The following is a 21439-nucleotide window of genomic DNA, read 5'->3' as shown; positions in this document are numbered from 1 at the left end:
GATTGCTTATTTGCGTTCCCAATTGAAAGTGATACCTGCACTGTGCAGGAGCGCCTCCAGCCCGAGTGCCTTGGCTTCCGGTGAGCTGTCCTCTTTTCAAGGCGCTGTTGCACCGGATCTTTACAAGAATGTTGATGCTATATCTCTGTCTGCTTCAGACTCATGCTTCCGTGAGTCTTCGATTCTAGGGACTCTGCTGTTTGTTCGCCTCCTTCTGAGAGGGGCTTGTCGCTCACCGTATTTGGTGATGTGGATTCACTTATGTCCCTTTTGCGCACTGCTTTGCCGGAGTTTAAGGTGGACATTCCTTGTCACCAGTCTCCCTGGAGAAATCCCTTTTCCTGGCGTGGCCACCCATCTGTGGCCTTAATTGTCCCACAGAGTGGGCATTATTTAGATCTCTCGCAGTCCTGTTGGGCCGATACGAGTGTCTTTGCCCGCCTTACCTCTGAGGGGCGTACATTGCCGGCGTTGCAGGATGCTGCTAACATTGGGTTAGACTACATGCCGGTTGTGGAGGAAGATGTTGCTTCCTTGGCTCATGTCACCTGACGAGCTCGCTGGGATTACGCGGAGTTGTGCTAATATACAATGTCACATGGAGGATGACCTCGTTGCAAGGGCCTATAATGCTTGTGTGCGCTCGCCTCGAAATTGGCAACACTGTCTCGCATCTGTTGTTCACTGCCATGGCGGAAAGGAGATACTGAGTCGGTTTTGTTATTTGGCGAGGCATGTGTACATGCTTTTGCCCTTATGACAAGGGACCATGGGCGGGCAATGTCCTACTTGGTGCGTTCACACTGCCTTTTGTGGTTGACTCAGTCCTCCTTGACTAAGTCCTCAGCGTACTCTGCGGGACTTTACTGTCATTCCTGGAACATTTTGCGGTTCTGGTGCAGTGGAGACACTGGAACGGTCGCTCAGGGTCAGTTAGGTACGTGTGCAGCTCTCCGACCACGACAGAGCTTCGGCCATTTATGGTCCTCCTCGGTTTCCTGCCTATGTGCCTCATTACCGTGTTTCATTGCGTAGCCAAATGTATGGGGTTCCCAGTTGCTTGTGTATCCCCAGATGGTATGCTGCTGTGGACACTCGCTCTTTGGCGCGTGTGCCTGCTGTGAGTGGAGTTTGTCCCACCGGTGGATTTCGCTCTGGTCGTCGGAGGCCTGACGGTAGACCCCAGGCGGTTGCTCCCCAGCCACCCCCCTTCCCCCAAGGCCCCGCAAACCCGTGGGTTACGGGACTGAGGTGTTGGGGCCGGCCGTCTGGTGTATTTCCCCTCAGCAGCTCAGGCTGTGGGCTGCTTTGCAGACAGACCCCTGAGTGTTTTCCACTCTGTCCCGGGGATATAAATTGCAGTTTTGACGCCTGCCCTCCATACAAAGTTGGGTCCGGGAGACCTTTATCGCTGACCCCGGCAAAGGCCTTGGCCCTCGATCAGGAGCTTACTACTCTCCTGGCCAAAGGGGCCATGGAGCCTGTTTTCTTTCTAAGCCTCATCAGGGGTTTTTATTCCCCTTCCTTGTCCCATAGAAGACAAGTTGTTTTCACCCGATTTTGGACTTGAGAAGGCTCAAACGTTACCTCAAGAGAGTGCCGTTTTGCATGCTTACAACGTCTGACGTATTGCGGTTTGTCAGTCTTGGCGAATGGTTCACATCAGTCAATCTTACAGACGCTCACTTTCCTGTCTCCATCGCGCTTCATCAGAAGACGTTTTCTGCGCTTTGCTTTCAGGGGCGCCCACTGGCAGTTCCAGGTGCTTTCGTTCGGCCACTCACTCTCACCAAGGGTGTTCACTCACTTCGTGAAGGCGGCCCTTGCTCCCCTGCAGGCGAGAGGTAGGAAAATTCTCCCGTACCTGGACTGATCTTCGCGCTGTCTCATGCTCAGGTGGTCAGGATACTAACTACCGTGCTGCTTCGTCACATCTCTCGGTTAGGGATTAGGGTGAAGTCGTCTTTGGTTCTGTCACAACAGAACACCTTCGTTAGGGGGTTGCTGGACTCCATGGCCATGCTGGCCCCCGCCCTTCACTTCAGCGAGCGAATGACATTTTGTGTGTCCTGGGGGTTTTCGCCTTAACACGCGCTTTCCTTTTGGAATTTTTTTTACTCCTGCTAGGCAAGTTGACTACCCTCATTGCGGTGGTTCCTCTGAGGCTCCTATACCTTAGTCCCTACATATGGTTGAGTGGCTTTCACTTGGATGCCAAGAGACATCGGCACCGATGCCTACAGGTGTCTTGTCGCTGTCTTCTCGCATTGGCCTTGTGGCACCTATGTGCTTTTGTGGCTGCTGGCGTTCGGCTGGGAGTGGTGCTGTCTCGCCGGCAAGTGGTATCCAGCGATGCCGTCTCTCTGGCTGAGGTGCTGTTTGGCAGCACAGGCTCGCTCAGGAGCATTGGTCGTCGGCGGATACCGCAGACCACATCAATGTCCTGGTACTTCGAGCCATGCAGCTGGCCTTCATCCCCTTCCTGCCATTACTTCGGGGTCGGCACGTCCTTGTGCGGTCAGACAATACCTCGACAGTTTTCCACATCAATCATCGGGGGGGTACCAGGTCCATCAGGCTGTTGTTGGTCGCTGGAGCCCTTCTTTAATTGCTGCCACCCATCAGCTCAGTCTGCAGGCTGCCTACCTTCCGGGTGTCCTGAACCAGGTAGCGGACTCGTCTCGTGGGGTTTCAGCGCCAGGGGAGTGGCGTCTACAGCCGGAGATTGTGCTTGTATATGAGCTCGTTTCGGCCAAGTGGAGGTCGACCTCTTTGCCACACTAGAGTGGACTCACTGTCCCCTTTGGTTCTCTCTGATGGAGGTCAGCAGTCCACTGGGGCAGGATGCCCTGGCGCACTCATGGCCGTTTTGTCTCCCATACGCCCCGCCCCCCCCCTTCCCCTGATCTGGACGGTGCTTCAGAGGGTCCATCAGGAGGGCCACACCCTGTAGCTGATGGCCGTTTTGGCCGACACGGACATGGTTCCCTCTGCTCCACAGCCTGTGTTTTGCTGACCCTTGGCAGGTTCCAGCCCGTGTGGCATCCCCACCCTCATTGACTTCGCCTGTGTGTGTGTGTGGCCTCTGAGGGGCCTGACCCATTGATGAGCTGCTGCTCTGATTCAGTCAGGTGCATTATTGTCAACGGCAGGGCTCCTTCCACGCGGTTGTTGTCTAACAACAGATGGGAGTTCTTTGTGTCGTAGTGGATGACGCTTGCCACGGACCCAGTGGCTTCCTCTATAAGGGTCGCTCACCTTCCATGTTGAAGGTGTATGTCGCTGCCAATGCGGCCCACTACGCGGCGGTTGATGGCGACCTGATAGGGCGCCACTCGCTTGTTTCTTCTTCATGAAAGGGGCCTGGTGTCTCCGACCCTACAGTGTGCCATGCACCGGTGCCTGGAACCTGTGCGTAGTGCTTAATTTCTTGTGCCAGCCTCCTTTTGAACCCCTGTGTGAGGTGCCTTCAAGTGGGTTTCTCTGAAGACTGCGTTTTTGCTCGTTGTTGTCTAGGCCAAATGAGTTGCAATTGCATGCCCTGTCCTGTCATCCCTTCCTGCGTCAACAGGCACCCTGATGGAGGTGCGGTCACTCTGTAGCAGAAAGCGCTTTTGTTCTGAAGGTGCAACCCTCTACCTATCTCAACAAACCTTTTGCGTATTATTAGTTTCGTGCCCCCGCCTGGGGACGCTGGGACCTCCGCCGGCTTCTTGTGCCCTGTGCGGGCACTGCTTCCTTATGTCCTTATGTTTGTCTCACTGGATCGTTAACGTGATCACGCATGCTTGCGGGGATTTGGAACACCCCTTACCTTCGAGTGTCTGCAGCCCATTCTACTAGGAGTGTCTTGACTTCTTGAGCTCGACTGAAAGGGGTTCCCTTTGAGAATGTTTGTGCTGCTGCTTCCTTGTCGTCACCTGACACTTTTGCCAGGTTCTACTATGTGGATGTTGCAGCCCCCCATTCTATGTACTGTATATGCTCCTGGGCTCCTTGGGGGCATCTATGTAAGGTTGAGGTGAATAGCGTGGTCTCCTCGTGACTTCGCTGTTATACGTCATTCCTAGGTTTTACCACCGCCTCTGGGGTGATATAGAACGGCAGTTACGTGTTTAATAGTGGTTCTATGATCCCCGAATGACCACTAGAGTTACTTGTCATTCGAATTCCTTGTCCTCACGTTGTTTGCGCAAGTCTGTTCTGAAGGACAGACTAACGGGTGACGCTGCCTTATATATGTCCCTGGTGTCCTATACATGAGGTTTTTGATGGTATACATTCTCATCTTGCGCTTGTGCGAAGGCTTATTCCGTGCTTTTATCACCGCCTCTGGCAGTCATCCGGATATAACCACTGTTACATATATAACTGTTGTTTTGTGTTGTGGGGTCCAGCCAAGCATACTGGTCAACTCAGTCTTATGTGTTTAAAACAGTGTGTCTGCTTTGACAATTACTCTGATCTTTCTGGTTTTGTGGGGTGCAGTCAAGTATTATGTCCATGTGATACACACACTTGTTGCTTGTTTTACTGTGTTTGTGGGGACCCCGTAACATATTTTAAATTGTTCCTATAAATGGTAGTTAACAGTGTTTTTCATCTTTGATGGACAAAACTACAATCAGAAATTGTGTCTTCTCGTAATTGATAATGGGCTCAGATTCTACCAGTCACTCGAGGCGTCACATACGGAGACTTTAGGCTGCGTCAGGCTATCTTGTGCACCGTTTCCCACTTCGGTGGTTTTCTGTTGGCAACATAGGACTCAAATGTCAGCTCTATTGAGTAGAATGTATATCGTATGAGGGCCAAAAGTCATAAAAGTATCAAAAGGTGATTTATGTAATATTACTTCATAATTTATATCAATGTTCAACATTTTTAGGATGAAGGACAATCGACTGTGACCAAATCTGCAGAGCCAGTGATGACCAGGGCCGCACAGCAGCCTTCTCAATGATCTACAAACTCAGAGGCAGAGGTACGTATCCCATTGGCTCAACCTGACTGGTCTTAAGCTGTTGGCGTTGCCGTCTCATAGACCTCTGCAGATTACACAAGTCTTGGAAAGTATGTTGTGTTCCCTCGTAATAGTCAATAAAGCGTTCAGTCTGATATAGGGTTTACTCAGATTGTTGAGTATTGTGGGGTCCAGTTAAGCAACTTGGTCAACTCAGTCTTATGTCTGTAAAACAGTGTGTCTGCTTTGACACTTACTCCGATCTTTCTGGTTTTGTGGGGTCCAGTCAGCACTTGTTGCTTGTTTTACTGTGTTTGTGGGGACCCCGTAAAATATTTTAAATAGTTCCCATAAATGGTCGATAACAGTGATTTTCATCTATGACGGACAAAACTGCAATCAGAAATTGTATCTTCTCGTAACTGATAATGGGCTCAGAATCTACCAGCCACTCAAGGCGTCACATATGGAGACTTTAGGCTGTGTCTGTCTATCTTGTGCACCATTTCCACTCTTGGTGGTTGTCTGTAGGCAACGTAGGACTCAAATGTCATTCAGAACAGCACAATACTGTCAAGGGCAAGTCATTTTGGAATAAGCTCTATAAATTGGATTCACATAATTTCTGAAATGGTTATTGTATAAGGGCCAAAAGTCAAAAAGTATGAAAAGGTGATTTATGTCCTATTAGATTGTTAATTATATCAATGTTCAACATGTTTAGGATGAAGGACAATCACAATTGACTGACCGAAAGGGCGGAGCCGGTTATGACCAGGCCCGCACAGCAGCCTTCTCAGCGATCTACAAACTCAGAGATAGAGGTACGTATCCCATTGGCTCAACCTGACTGGCCTTAAGCTGTTGGCGTTTCTGTCTCATAGACCTCTGCAAATTACACAAGTCTTGGAAAGTATGTTGTGCTCCCTCGTGATAGTCCATCAAGTTTTCAGTCTGATATAGGATTTACTCAGGTTGTTGTGTATTGTGGGGTCCAGTTGAGCATTTTGGTCAACTCAGTCTTATCTCTGTAAAACAGTGTGTCTGTTTTGACACTTACTACAACCATTCTGGTTTTGTGGGGTCCAGTCAGCACTTGTTGCTTGTTTTACTGTGTTTGTGGGGACCCCGTAAAATATTTTAAATAGTTCCCATAAATGGTAGTTAACAGTGATTTTCATCTATGACGGACAAAACTGCAATAAGAAATTGTGTCTTCTCGTAATTGATAATGGGCTCAGAATCTACCAGCCACTCAAGGCGTCATATACGGAGACTTTAGGCTGTGTCTGGCTATCGTGTGCACCATTTCCACTCTTGGTGGTTTTCTGTAGGCAACATAGGGCTCAAATGTCACACAGAACAGCACAATACTGTCAAGCGCAAGTCATTTGGAACAAACTCGATGAAGTGGATTCGCATAATTTCTAAAATGTTTATTGTATAAGGGCCAAAAGTCATAAAAATATGAAAAGGTGATTTATGTCCTATTACTTTATAAATTATATCAACGTTCAACATGTTTAGGATGAAGGACAATCGACTATGATCGAATCTGCAGAGCCGGCGATGACCAGGGCTGCACAGCAGCCTTTTCAGAGATCTGCAAGCTTAGAGTTAAAGGTACGCATCCCATCGGCTCAACCTGACTGGTCTTAAGCAGTTGACGTGTCTGTCTCATAGACCTCTGCAGATTACACAAGTCTTGGAAAGTATGTTGTGCTCCCTTGTGATAGTCAATCAAGTTTTCAGTCTGATATAGGGTTTACTCAGATTGTTATGTATTGTAGGGTCCAGTTGAGCCTTTTGGTCAACTCAGTCTTATGTCTATAAAGCAGTGTGTCTGCTTTGACAATTACTCCGATCTTTCTGGTTTTGTGGGGTCCAGTCAGGTATTATGTCCATGTGGTAAGCACACTTGGTGCTTGTTTTACTATGTTTGTGGGGACCCCGTAAAATATTTCAAACTGCTCCCATAAATGGTAGCTAACAGTCTTTTTCGTCTTTGACGTACAAAACTGATATCATAAATAGCCTCTTCTCTTAATTGATAATGGGCTCAGAATCTACCAATCACTTATGCTATCTCATACGGAGACTTTAGGCTGCGTCAGGGTTATCTTTGTCACCATTTCCAACTTTGGTGATTTTCAGTAGGCAATGTATTACTCAAATGTCATTGAGGAGAGTGCAATCCAGTCAAGAGCGAGTCATTTGGTATAACCTATATTAATTGGCTTCACCTATTTTCTCAAATCTTTTTATTATGAGGGCCAGAAGTTGTAAAAGTATGAAAAGGTGATTTATGTTGTGTCGCTACAAACGCAAGAGAGATTTTTGTAAACATTGTAACAAGGCTGACTGGCATATATTACAAGTGCATCACAGTAGACCATGTTACGTGGGCAGACCAATGCACCAATCACTTTGTGCACAGATACTGTATACTGTATGTGGTGGAAAGGCAGGATGAAGTTGCACTGCGACAGCACATCAATGAATGGGTTAGTTGACGATGCTGAACTAAATGCACTGTGAAACGGTCTTGAATGAATTGTGCTAAAGATTGTTTTTTTAAGTGTTTTTGATTTGTTATATTTTTCTTTTCTTTTTTTAAAGGTTGGAACCCTGTCAAAGAGGCATTGGGTAAAGAAGGAGATCCTGGACATCGATAAACACATGATGACCTTCATTACACTGTCCCACGGAACAGTGATTGTGATAAGTGCCTTGAAAAATAACACTTAGCACTCAAAAACCACAAAACAGTGTTTTCAAAACCTACAAAATCTAACATGCTTGTGCTGTATCGAACAATTTAAAAGTTCAGAAGGGAAAAGAATAAATGCCTGTGTCCCCTTGACAAATTCGTCAAGTGGCTTTGCAGTATTGTGTGATGCCTTCAGTCTGAGCAGATTCAATATAATACTGGTTATTCTCATGAAAAAAAAAACCTGTAAAACAATTCCCCATATACAGAATACTAACATGAGTCTGCCAGTTGTTTCACATTACTGTTTTGGAGTGACAAATGTGGAATGGCTCCACAAAGTAGTGATAATACGAGTTGTCTGACATTTGTGTAAAGGACTATGGAAGGGTACCCAGGAAGGTTCTAAAACCAAACCGTGTGTGAGGGGTACCCAGGAAGGTTCTAAAACCAAACCGTGTGTCAGTGGTACCCAGGATGGCAGAAAAACCAGGTAGTGTGTAAGGGAAACCCACAAAGCCAGAAAAGCCAGACGGTGTGTATAGATACTAACCCCAGAAGTGATGAAAACCAAACATGTCCCCACATGGCAGTCTGTACTCAGGTCAATTCCTCAAACTTTGCCTAAATGGGAATTTGAAGTGATGATAATTTTTCCCCCGATTTTAGGATGTTGCCTGATTTTTTTCAGGGCTGTAGAGCCTTCAGAAAGGTGGGTTCCCACAAAGGGGGGTCTGGTCTTGTGTCCCATCAATGTAACAAAAACAAGTATGTGTGCGTGTGCATGTGTGTGTAACTGCAGTTCATCCATCACTAAGCGACCCAGGGTGACTAGCGAGATGCTGTTCCTGACCCAGATAGCGCATATCTGCAAGCAGAGTTATGACATTATGCATGTGTGATTTATGACTATTCATCACATTTTACCATCAAAAAATGTTGTAATTTCTTTTTGCACTTATTCATTTCCATCCTCCGCTTTCTCCTCCAGGCTCTGCGGCGTGCAGGTCTACTCTGATTGCAAAGTCGATGGCATAGAGGGAGGCTCACACACAAGCCTCGACCTGATTTGAATATTTTTTTTTTCACTTTTATACTGGAAATATGTGCGGAGGATAAGCCATATTCATTTTTTTTTTCAAAAGCTTCTTTGTTTCCTACTCTCTGTGTCCTTCTACTAACATATTTTCTATTCATCCTTTAACAAACCTTCTTGAGTCACATCCAAACTACTTTGATTTGAGGAAATGTAGGTGTTTCATTTTGTGAAATCAAATTTAAATATGAAGAGTGAGTCGACAGAAGACAATTTAGACACTTTGGTGAATGTAACAAATAATTGAAAACACAACAACAACTCAAGTTTATGAGAGGTACGATTGATTACAAAAAAATCTGGTTTGTTGAACACTAAATTCTGCTATCATAATGTGTTTTTCGATAAAGAATCAAACTTTGATTTTTACTAAAATGTTTAGTTCCTTGAAGACTGAAATGTCCGCGATAACTAGGAGAACTTTGTTGGTCAAGTTTGTTGAAGACGCAGATTCTGTCAACTCATTCACTACCGCCCATTAAAAAAAAGATCTTTGACGTCTATAGCCATCAATGGCAGTGAATGAGTTATCGTCATTCACTTATGCGCATAACCTTTGAACAATAAATTCTGTTATAAGGCCTGATTAAATTATGTCATTTTTGCGATTATCAAAGAAAATTCTTCAATAAACTCTATGTCAAGGACTCCGTAGACGACAAAAAACACACAACACAACACACAACTTCTACGCTTCAAAACCTAATATGCATGATTTTGTAGCCATCATAGACAAAAATAGTCTTGTTAAAACTTCACAACTTTATGTAAACATCTGGGACAACTGAGAATCTTTAGTGACCCCCACACACCCCCTCCATCCCCTTTGCTAATTATTTTATTGGTCCTTGTTTGTGGAGTAGCTTGGCAACATGAATAACAAGTGTTGGCGCTGGGAATGACGGATGCGCGGATAGATTATAGCAAAGGGCAGATCACATGCCAACATGGACACTATCGCTAATCCCGGGATAATAATACTTTGACTGCCCCCCCACCCCTCACTACACGCACACACACACACACACACACACACACACACACACACACACACACACACACCGTGGAATTACACCTATACTGAGTGCTGAAGCAGCATTTAGCCATCCCTCTATATCTCCTTTTTATTGGGACAGTTGTGCCACCAAGACCACTAGGTGCCAATAAAATGGAGTTTTACAGTGTCAGCAAGCCCAGAGCAGCCGTGGTCGAGTGGTGGAGTGTGCGAGCGCAAAGCGAGGGGTCCCAAGTTAGATTTTAAAGACTTGAGCAAGGCACCTGCCTTCAAAAAAAAAATCACTGGGTATCGGACATCTGCCCGCTGCTCCATTGCACTACTGATGCTTTTTCAGCTAAGATCATTTTCCATTTCTCCATTTTTGACCTGTTCGGAATTTCAACATCAGTTTAGCTTGAATTCAAATTTCAAATTCAATTTCAAGTTTCAGATTCAGGATCAAATACAAACATCACTTCAAGTTTAGAGTATTTTGCAAAAACCTGGCCACCTATCTCTAGTGGGCCGTTGAAGATGATCGTGTCCACACTGTGGTCTCGGGTGTCCCTCTGACTTCCCCGTGTGCGTGAATCCCAACAGGAAACACTCTGATTTCTGTGATTCGTGGTGGCATGTTGGATTTATTGACCTGCAATCATCTAAGGACGTCATGTTGTCGCTTGACTGCTGAAAGGAAATGGCTTTGGTATGTTTAGAGAAACGGGCTATAAAATAAAAGTTAATGGTAGGCCCGCGCTTGTCAGTCCGCATTACTGCGAATGCACCTCAGGCTTCTTCGTGTTGACGCCATCGGGGGCAGATGTCCTTCATGCTGCGTCTGGAAGGGAATACTTCAAGCGTACGCCAAAAAAAGCCCCAACACTGGCGTGACTTTGCAAACCGCCGGCATTCCGGCTAGCTCGTTGCCGGGGATGAATAATAATTGGTTTAAGCATCTTGTTTAAGGGTCTTGTTTGGACGTGACCGGTTGTGTCAGGTGCTTGTGCAATCAGCCTTTGTATGGACTCGAAAAATCGAAAATACACTTCTGCGCGGCCATTCTGGGGATTTGCCCCTTTCTAAGTATATCCAGTGTTGGATGGAACCCCTCCCTGGATATTTGTGGTTACACCTCATGGGCAGTTCCCCAGGCGGCGTTTGTGGTTCCATGTGAACATGCTCTGTTTTCCTACTAACTTTAGTAAGGGCACAAGAATGTTTGACGAACGAGAGAACTGGATGGTTTTATTTTTTGGCGGGGCGGTTGAAAAATGAATACGGGGCGTACTGGAAGAAGGGGTGTGGTGGTGGTCAGCCAATTATGAAAGCGAGGGTGCTTTACGAGGCACGGTTGAGGTCGGGGTAATAACGTACAGCCTTAATTCAGTAGTTTCCAACTTTTTGTCAAGTCAAGTGTTTCTACATTGACGCCGACCAGTGTTTAAAAAGAAAACATTTCAATAGACACCCAGTAACTCAGCATACACTCAGACAGGAACAAGGTTTTTATTTGATGAAAAACCCGAATATTTGAGAGATCATGTCTTTTGACGTTTTCTATAAATGTTTCCTTTCTAATTTATTTAGTTAAAAATGGGTAAATGTGACTGAAAAAACACATTGGCCTGAAAGCAGTTCAGATCATTCTGGAGATGATCCAATCCAATTAAAAAAAAAAAAAAAAGCTGTTTATGTGTTGAAATTGAAGTGATTCCGGCGACCCCATGTCCATGGGTGGTGTTGGTCCTTCAAGGTGGGCTTGTGGTCACAGCTGCAAGGAGCTCTTGGATGAAGGAAGTATCTGGTGTATTTTTGGGTATGTTTGCCGTAGACACCATATCATATATATATATATATATATATATATATATATATATATATATATATATATATATATATATATATATATATATATATATATATATATATATATATATATATATATATATATATATATATTTATTTATTTATTTTTTTTTTTCATTTTTTTGTGCAACATTGCTCAATCATTGACAACAGTTGGTGGACCTCTTAGGGTGCGCCTCCCGATAATTGCTCTAATTTCGGGGCATGTCACCGAGTTGCCCGTCGGGTGTGTGCGTAGGTTTGCGGGTTTGAAGAGCACAGAGATGTTTTTCATTGGCTGCCAAAGTGCAGTTTTTGCACAAAACATCTGATGAGGCCTCTTGAGTGCTCCCACATTGGCAACATGAATAGTGTTTTTTTTTTTTTTTTTTTTTTTTATGGACGCTGCTTGCCGTAATGTCTTTTTCAGTGTGTGTGTGTTTGTGTGGTTGTGGTATTTACGCAAATAACTTAGAAATGCAGAAGCGGGTGTCTTTCAGGGACCTTTTTTTTCCCCTGGTTTGCCAAGCCAGCCTTTCTCCCTTTATTTATTTGTAGTGACAGTGACTACTTGTGGGAAAAAAAAATCTTTTTTTTTTTTTTTTTACTTGGAGATTCTAGTCTCCGGCCGGCGAACTTCTGCTGGGGCAAATTAACGACCTTTTCTTTTTTATTCTCATGATACTGTGATTTCTTTTTCTAGTTCATTACAAACTATAAATAGAAAAATCGAAAAAAATAACAAATCAAATCAATAAAAATTATAAATACAAAAAATAAATAGAAAATGAATTAAGCTCATTTAATCACTGTTTTACTCCGGTAGAGGTTGCTAATAAACCCTTAGTCCCAATTCACGTATGAGTTGTGCCCAATTTTTCCAAGGATGAAGAGGGGATCACATCAGACCTCAGTTGCAAAGAAGTTCTCTGTCTCCCCCTTGTGGCGCATTCCGAGTGCACTGCCACTCAATGCTGTCCATCATGTTTGTTTTTCTTGTTGTGTGTTTGCTCATGCCTCCTGGTCGGGAACAAGGATCAGGTCGCACAAGCACAAGCTTGAGGAATCGGAGCTATTTCAGCTTGGAGATCAGCTTTTCACACCGGGATTCAATATCATGTTGACTGTTAAAATATGATCAAGCCATCCATGCTTGCTTCCCTTTTAAACGAGTTAATATACATCCGCAAATATACTTATCATATGAATTATTACTTACTTTTATTATTGAATAAGTGCACTTTGTAGAGGAATACATTAGAGGAGAAAGTTGTGTCACAGAATGCTTATTTTATGCTTTTTTGTCGGACAACATACAAACTGAAAACCAGCATGATCTTTTAATTTTGTTTACTGCAAAAAAAAAGTCAATCTTTAAGATAAAAAGCCTTTGTTTTTTTTTAAAGGGGAGATACTTAGAACATTATATTAGGTCAGGAAAGTCAAAATTTAAAGCAGGAAAATATGCGGTGCAAGAAAGTAATAAAGGGATCAAAAAATAAGAATTTACTGTCATACTAAATCTGATTATTTTTGTAATAAGCCAGTGTATTTTTAGACTTAGTTCTCATGAAATTATGATTTTATTTTAACTCAGAAAATACTGTTTTTTTTTTAACTCAGCATCATCATGTCAATCGCATCTTTGCAGAAAACAATAAAAGGTGTGACGTTTTGCAGCATGCTTTGAATGGGGCGAAAGTTAGCGCCATCTAGCGGATTAAGTAACATTCACTGTAATGTTAATACAAAAAAATTCATTAGTTTTTGTGCATATTGAAGTTAAAATATTTTCTTAGATAACTTCATTTCAGAAAAACAGTAATGTTAGAAGAAAACAATTTTGGGGGGTTAAATTCATTAATATAAAAGTAATACTTGTATAATTATTTGCTTTAAGTAGCGGGGTACCCTTGTGGAAAACTGTATCGCTGCATGCTTTGAATGGGGGGGATATAAGTGCCATCTGGTGTTCTAATTGCCATATTTTGCCTTTTCTGCCTAGGTATGAAGCACTACATCACCCAATCAGCGCTGCCGAGCTCCAAGACGGATGGATCCGATGCGCACAAGGATGCCGAGGACTGCGGCAAGGCAATGGCGGCGGACAGGCCGCCGCCACTAGGGCGCGCTCACAAGCCCAAGAAGGAACGCAAACAGCGTAGCTACACCATGTGCGAAGTTTGCAACATCCAGCTCAATTCACCGGCACAGGCGCAGATACACTATAACGGCAAGTCGCACCAGAGGAGGCTCAAGCAGAACAGCCATGGAAGCAAGAAGGCAAACAACAATGGTGAGGTGTCCACCTGTTTTTTTTTGGTCATGACAAAATATTATTTTGAAAGTTTAATGATGAAGGGCTTGCAGGGCCAATTGAAGTGAAATTGGATTGTGTTTGCCTGAGGCGCGTACATTCTTTACGTAGGCAAATCGAGTGAAGCCAATATTCAGTGGTTGTTTTACTGCAACATAACCATTTTAACCCTTGTTAAGTATTTTGACCATTTTGGGTCATTTTCTTCCACATCATTCTTGCAGTGTTTTAGCCATGCGATGGCACACTCCTGGTGGTATTATAACTATGTGGTTGTGTCATGTTGGACTTTGGCCTGTTGTCACCATCTGGGTGAAATTTCAGCTCCCTAGTGTCTTCTTTCAATGATTTCCCTTTGATATGAAATGTATTTGATGTAAAAATCAAATGATTGGACTAAATACTGACCAAGGGGTTAATCTGGCAAATTGCTGGTAAAATTTGCAGGTCTGAACCCCTCTTGAAATGGCTTGGTAGCACTCATCAGGATGTCTCGAATATTAATCTGACATTTTTGTTCACAACATTAAATTTGGCTGTCATGTTAATAATGAGTAGACACTCAGAAAAGTTTCAACAAGATATGCTTAAAACAGGAAGTCAGCCATTCTGTTTAGTAGTGGCCACGTTATGGTACTTTTGACTATTTCTCTCCTTTAAAAACAAACTTTTTTTTTCAGATTTTCTCCAACTGTGCTTCAATTTTAATGACTCACCATAAAAAATGATGAAAAAGGCAAATTTAATGAGAATTTGTCTATTTCAAAGGATTCTTCAAACACTAAAATTAACCCTGGTACGCCTTTTCGACATAATTTAATTTGGTAGGCATTATCATTACCCCCACAAAAAAAAAAAAAAAAAAAATCACTAAAAGCCATAAGAAACAAGATTTTCATAATGGTTTTGGCCAATCGCAGAAAGAACCTTGACCTGAAGCGCTTCCTGCTTCCACTTTTGAAACCTGCGTACCGGACAGATGATTGATGACTAAATTGCGAAAATGGGAAAATCCTTTGTTTTCTATCAATTCACTTCCAAATTAGAACCAGGTACACAAACTACGGGGGTGACTCTAAACCGCCAGCCCCCTTTTGCGTATTTACCATTGTGTGTGCACGGATTATGGTAGCAAACCTTGACCGATCGCCGTAAACCACACATTCTCTCGTCTTTTGCTATGAAATATTAAAAGAGCGGATTGACGTGGTCTGACTTCGTCCGAGCGTTCCGTTGGGGGCAGCAGTGCTGCAGGTGATGCAAATGTGCATGTGGTGCGATGTAGCTGTGCTGAACTGATGCCGTGTGCAGATTCTCTCTGACACGCAGTCACAATCGCACAGCCTTATCTCCACTCACCTTCTGCTGACTCCCCCAGGCTGCATGCCGCCCTGCTGTGTCCTCAGCTCCTCTGCCCCTCTGCTTTCATTTGTGTGTGTGTGTTTAAGATATTTTTAGAAGTCCTCTGTGCAAAAGTAAGTAAATAAGTGTTTGTGTCAGCCCACATACTCACAAATGTGTTTATAGATTCATAAATTCCATCCCCATAATGAGGATTCTTCTTTAAAATGTGTGTTTCTTTGACTACGCCAGCGTGCATTGGCTTCCTGCTCTGCTTCACTGAGCTGACAGTAGGTCTGGGCTCTCTTTCTTTTTTTTTTTTTTTTCATTCTTTAACCCCCCTTATTCCTTCTATTCCTTCTGGCTGGACATGCGCAGAAGTCAGACCCGCGGAGACACATGGGTGATGAAAGTGCCCGTTGTCATTCCACCTCCAGTCATCTTAAACATTCGTTGTGAACGCCATGTAAGACCAAGTAGTGATGTAACAAAGTTAGGTAAACGCAAACTAATCCGCAGGCTAATATGATTTGCAATTTGGCACTGGAAATGGCAAAAAGTCCGGAGTGGGAAAGGAACACTGTACAGTAAAGTTGTTGAATAGACATGTTTTTTTGTGACATTTCAACCATTAGGAATTGGAGTTCTTTTTTTTTTTTGCTCCAATTATTGTCCTTTTTACCGAAAATGAACATCTGCTGCAAATGTCGACTTGTCTCAATTTTCTGTATCGTCTCAGCTCTGAACAAAAGAGATTGGTCTCTCTCTAGTCTTGTGTACATTTTTGTAATCTGGTCATTTGGATGCTAGTGAATAGCTTTCTTTGTGTTTCTGAACAAAAGTGGAAAAGGAGAATCGGGGACAGAAAATTTTATGTTGAATTGATTAAATTGCAGCCAGCAGAAGGTGGGAGTTGACCAAAATGTCACATTGTCTGAGTCTCTTATTAAAGCTATTTTTTGTTGCCCTGAGTTTCGCCTCTCAGGTAATATAATGCCACATTTTGTCCATTGGCTGTTTCATCCTTGAAGATTTCTGCTAGCGTTTACTCACATCTATCAAGTTAATACAAAACCCCTTTTTCACTGAACAACATGCCCCAATAAGGCTTGGCTCAATTTCCTGATAACGTGTTTTGATATAAACACAGCGCATGTAATTAGTCCTATTTGTAGTTCCTTAAAAAAATATGAGGTGGATTTTTTTTTTTTTTAATTTGCTTTCTTCTATTAAAGGTGGGTCACGGCTCAATGATCATGGCAGATTTGAGATCCCACGTTGAGCCTAACCTTCCTCGTTGTAACTGTGCACACATGAATTAGAGTCAAGCCGTTTAGTAGGACACACCGAGGACTTATTTATTTATGATTAGTACTGTCAGGAACGTTGCAATGAGACTCCCATGCGGCGTATAAAATTGGCCTGGCACACTTGTTCATATGTCATGTGGACGGAAGCCTCGGAGAGCAGATGATGACATGATGATGGGAGAGAGGCCCTATTTGACCTAGCAAAATGAACACACATTCGTGGTGTGTGTGTACGTGTCATCGGGATCCGCCAAACCAAAAGTGAGAGGGAGGAGGCGAAAGGAATTTGCATTTTTTTCACGGTCCTCCATATCTCATTTTCCTCTGATGTGTGCACTTTTTTTTGGTTTTTAAATTTGCCGTGCGTGTTAGGCGAGCGTTCGTCATCATGGCCGACCGTCTGATGCCATTTCTTCTGCCGCGCCGCTGCTTTAATAAAGCGTGACGGATTGGATTAAAGGCGAAGATTTTCTGCATGAATGGATGCATTTGAGCATCTGTGTTTTATTTTTGTATTGCCTTGTGCCATTTTCCTATTTTTTCTCCCCTCCTCGACAACGTGTATTGACTTCTTTCCCATACCAACCTCTCCATACCCCTTGACGCCAAAGCATGGACATCCTGGCAAAAGATATTTAAATCTCCATAGATCTTTTCTTGGTTAGATAAAGGTTAAAAATCAAAACAAACAAAAAACAAACCTTGAACTCCAGGTGGGTGCGTAAGTTCTATCATTTTGTTGTTTCATCCGAAGGACTGCTCGTTTCATGTCCTTTATTTTGCTTTTGCTGATACATATTACCTTTACATTCCTATCCAAAACTATTGAAGATCACATGTACAATACCGGTCAAAAGTTGGAAACACCCTCTGATAAATCAGAATCTTTTAGAACTCCAGATTCTGTCACTTGAGTGGCAGAATTTGGACCCAGAAGCAGACAGGACACATAAGTGTAAAAGTAGAAGGTCTTTATGAACAAAAATCCAAGGTAACCACGGTCATCACAAACTAAACCTGGAATACTAGACTCAGAAAACTAGACTCGGAAACTAGCCTTAGAATAAAATGAGGATAGCAGGTAGACATGACAGCTCGAGAGCTTGATGTTCTGACACGTCAGAGAGCCTAATCCCTAATTACTCTCAGATATTAATCATATTAAAAACAAGCATGTTGCATCTCTTCAAATGCAGTTTGGCTAGCAAATCCTGCACTTTAACCCTTTCGCTTTCCTTCCTCCTTTCTCGTCCATGCGCTGCCCCGGGGGTGCCCTCTTCGTGACGGTGGGTTCAGACTCTGGGAAAAGGTCGACGGGCATGCAAGGCTGGCACACAGGAGATCCGCCGATGCGAGAAATGTGGCGGGAGCGAGCGGTGGTGGGGGGAGGGCTCATTGCTGTGTATTTTCATTTTTCCGGGTCGATTGCGTGTCTCCACAGAAGCTCTTGAAAGTGTTTAATGAACTGGATGCTTTGCTAGTTTCCTAAATGTCAGCAAATATCAATTCTGGAGAAGCGCAGTTCTATCGAATCAGCACCCAGGTTAAGATATCAGCGTTTTTAATGTCAAAGTTGAAATGACCAAAAAAACCCTCCCTCAAATAACAGTAACTCCCACAACATTAAGAACCATAGATTTTGAACTAAGGGCCTCTCTCAAATAGCCTCCCAAAGCATCTAGGGGGTACGTAAAGTCTCTTAAGGGGGTACACAAAATTTTAAATGGGTTTCTGCAGATTTCAGCAATGCTTTTTTAATGCTACTTGAAAGAAATTGTACTTATATCTGACTGTATTTTGGATGTTTCTACTTTTCTTTCTACTTTTTGAACATGAAGCAACTCACGTTCTTCACTAGTTAGGAGGTCTTAGCTGAAAAAATATTTCACAGGGGATACATCATTGAAAAAAAAGGTTGAGGACCACTGAGCTATATATTACAGAGACTAAAAAGGAGAAGAACATAGCCTGCTGAGCCTTTCAATCACTCGTCATCTGCACAATTCCTCTTTCTTGTCCACCCAAGAAGTTACCTTTTAAAAGCCACATGAAAAGTTCTTTCATTCGGAGCAGATAAAATGATGCGACCCCTCGTGTTGCCTCCTCCAAAACCTCCTCCGCCTCTCGCCTTTGCCTCAGTCATCCTCTGAGCACCATGATTGTCCAACTTCAGAGGGGCAAAATTACACCAGAGTGACTTATTACAATCCAAACACAGGGACGCAGCATGGAGAGGGCGGCCGGAATAAAAGCATGATGGAGGGCCTTGGATGGAGTCTGCAATAGGGGATCAAACGTTTTTTTTTTTTTCACCTCCATACATTCAAGTTTCAACAGCAGATAGTGGAATATATATATAGTTTTTTTTTCGCAAGATCATAGGCTGAGATTTATATAGAAACACAAAATGATGTGTGTAATGTCTTGACAACCTAAAGACTCGTTTACAACATGCATTACTGGCTTTCAATACAGACCGTGTTTTGGGAATTCTCAATAATGGGCTAATAATAAGAAAATCAAACTGAGTAACTATTACTTTTGTGCCTATTTTTCAGAATTAGGTGGCTGACGCTCTATACCGTTTGGCCTATGGTATAGTTTGATTGCACTGACCAGTCAGGATAAGGCTTGTTGATATGTTATTTGATCTGCTTCAGTGCAAAAAAATGGCATCAAACTCATTTGAAAGTGAAGAAAAGTGCTTGTTACATCAGTCACAAATACAGCCCGCTTCTCGCAAACAACCGGGCGAAAGATACGTGCACAAGCTAGCTACTCTCGAAACACCATCTTTACATGGGAAAGCCACCAAAAAAAAAAAAAACTTTTGACAAGCATTGTTATCACTCATGCAGGATGAGGAATAATTAAAAGTAGAAGACAAAAAAGCCATGCTAACCGCTAAGCTATCATTCATCAAACCCCAGAATAAATATAGTACAAGCAGAGATTTTTTTTCTGTGTTATTTTTTTGGGCAGTTTAGCTTTACCAAAAGACCTTATAGCCCATTCAGAAGTACTTTCATTTTTTTACATATAAGTTTGAAAAAAAGTCACAATATATTTACCATAATTACCATATAATTTACCATAATGTCATATACTGAAATGGGAGATGGCAGTACTGATGTTGGGACATCTAAAAGGGAACTTTTTTGTGACATTTTTGTTTGGCTGTGTGCTAACAGATTTATTTAAAATACACTACGTGCCCTCATTTAATAAAGATATGGAAACTCTGCTGCAATGTACAAATCAGCATTGGCCTTATTATTTTGTTTGTTTGTGGAAAAAAATGTTCTATTTTCCTCACATATGTCACTTTAAAGAACCTCCCAACTTGCCGGAAGCTACTATAGGTGGCATACGCACTCAAAGCCTCTGCGATACGACGGATTAAACAAATATTTATGCACTGTCGGTATGACACTTTTTTATGCAAATAACCTCCCATGAGTATAGCCAAAAGAAACAACACACACACACGCGCACACATATCGGCATTTCGAGTGGATGATTTTCATTGTTATTCATGTATTAATTTATTCGCTGGTGGCAGACGCCAAACGGGGACTGGAATATGCAGATGCCAGTTTGTTTCTCCACGGGAATTTTCCGGCCCAGTGCCTCAAGCCAATAAAGACAGGCAGGGAATGTGGAGGTTGGAGTCCTCTTTGGTGTGCTCCAGGTGTGATGGAATGGCGTCCTTGACACCAGGGTGAACATGTAGCGCCGTCCTCCCTCGCTTGTTGACAATGCTCCCAAGCACTTGTGTGGAGATTTTTTTTGCCTTTGTCTCACTGCTTGCCCCACAAAGAATCTGGACATAACACACGGCCAACTGGCTGACCAGTGAACTCTGACCCATGCCACAAACATCAACACCTACTTGTATTTACAGACTGTCAAGGCTTGAGCGTGGATGCATTAATGTGGAAGTTATACAGTTCAAAATTGAGGTCTTGTGATTAGGAACAGGCCGCATTTCGAAACAGATAAAAATCATTGCCTGTTGAACTTAAGTCATGTAAATGATTGTTTTTAGATGTACACCTACATTAGATATGATGTCAAAATTGTGCATTACAGTTGTGCAGATTATATATCGGATGCAAATTCTGTATGACAGAGCCTGCTCTACCGAACCTAAAATATGATGTAAATGCGGTACATTTGATGTACATCTTGTTGTGCCACTCTAGAGCTAAAAAAAAGAAAGTTAATTATAGTGTAAATCCAACCCTTGAGGACGGGTTCTCAGCTCATAAATAAAACGAATGCATCTGCGCAGCGACTCTAAAATGCATCAGGCTTTATTGCGTCGCTTACAGTGAGCAGCGGTGGTAAGAAAATAAGCAGTTGGGTGAAAACGGCGGTGTCACGGCGCAGAGAGACGTAAATAGCAAAGCGACTCCGACGGTTGGCTGTGAGGTGCGTCTCCATGCGTTATTGCTGGGAGGCATTCCGAAAGGGAGTCAGGATGTCAATGACGAAATGCGAACAGGCTGCCAAGTAGACGCTTGATTTTGGAAGATGTTTTGAATGTTTACATAAAATAGAGCAAGGCCATAACTGACGATGTATGGTCGCTTTAATGCAATGCAAAGTCATTGAACGTTAAAGTTAAACACAACTGAACTGCATTTAGACTGTGATCCTCAGGCATACCACAAGAGGGAGCCCATGTTACAACCATGACCTCATTTATATATATTAATATGTGTATTCTTTAAAAAGTGGTAGATTTTTTTTTGTGATCAACAGGGAATAATGTTAAAATTCATGCAAGATGTCCGCAGTTTATTTTTTAAAGGGTTGTAAAAGGAAATAAAACATATAAAGCCTGACAAATTCAAT

The 21439-nt window shown here is 43.0% G+C and overlaps 1 protein-coding gene across 1 annotated transcript in view; it reads left to right on the top strand.

The window, feature by feature from the left end:
* The window catches only part of znf385c (zinc finger protein 385C), a 105968-nt gene that overhangs the window by 30501 nt on the left and 54028 nt on the right, over positions 1-21439 (top strand). Inside the window, exon 3 of the mRNA XM_088437311.1 lies at positions 13617-13907. Within this exon, the coding sequence (XP_088293437.1) occupies positions 13619-13907 (289 nt within the window). The 5' untranslated portion in view covers positions 13617-13618. The remainder of the gene's footprint in view (positions 1-13616; positions 13908-21439) is intronic.

This window comes from Hippichthys cyanospilos, chromosome 16 (genome assembly GCF_059441005.1).
Source record: "Hippichthys cyanospilos isolate Australia breed blue-spotted pipefish chromosome 16, RoL_Hcya_1.0, whole genome shotgun sequence".
Classification (NCBI taxonomy): Eukaryota; Metazoa; Chordata; class Actinopteri; order Syngnathiformes; family Syngnathidae; genus Hippichthys; species Hippichthys cyanospilos.
Note: the sequence above shows the minus strand (reverse complement) of the source record. Positions and strands in the feature narration are given on the sequence as shown.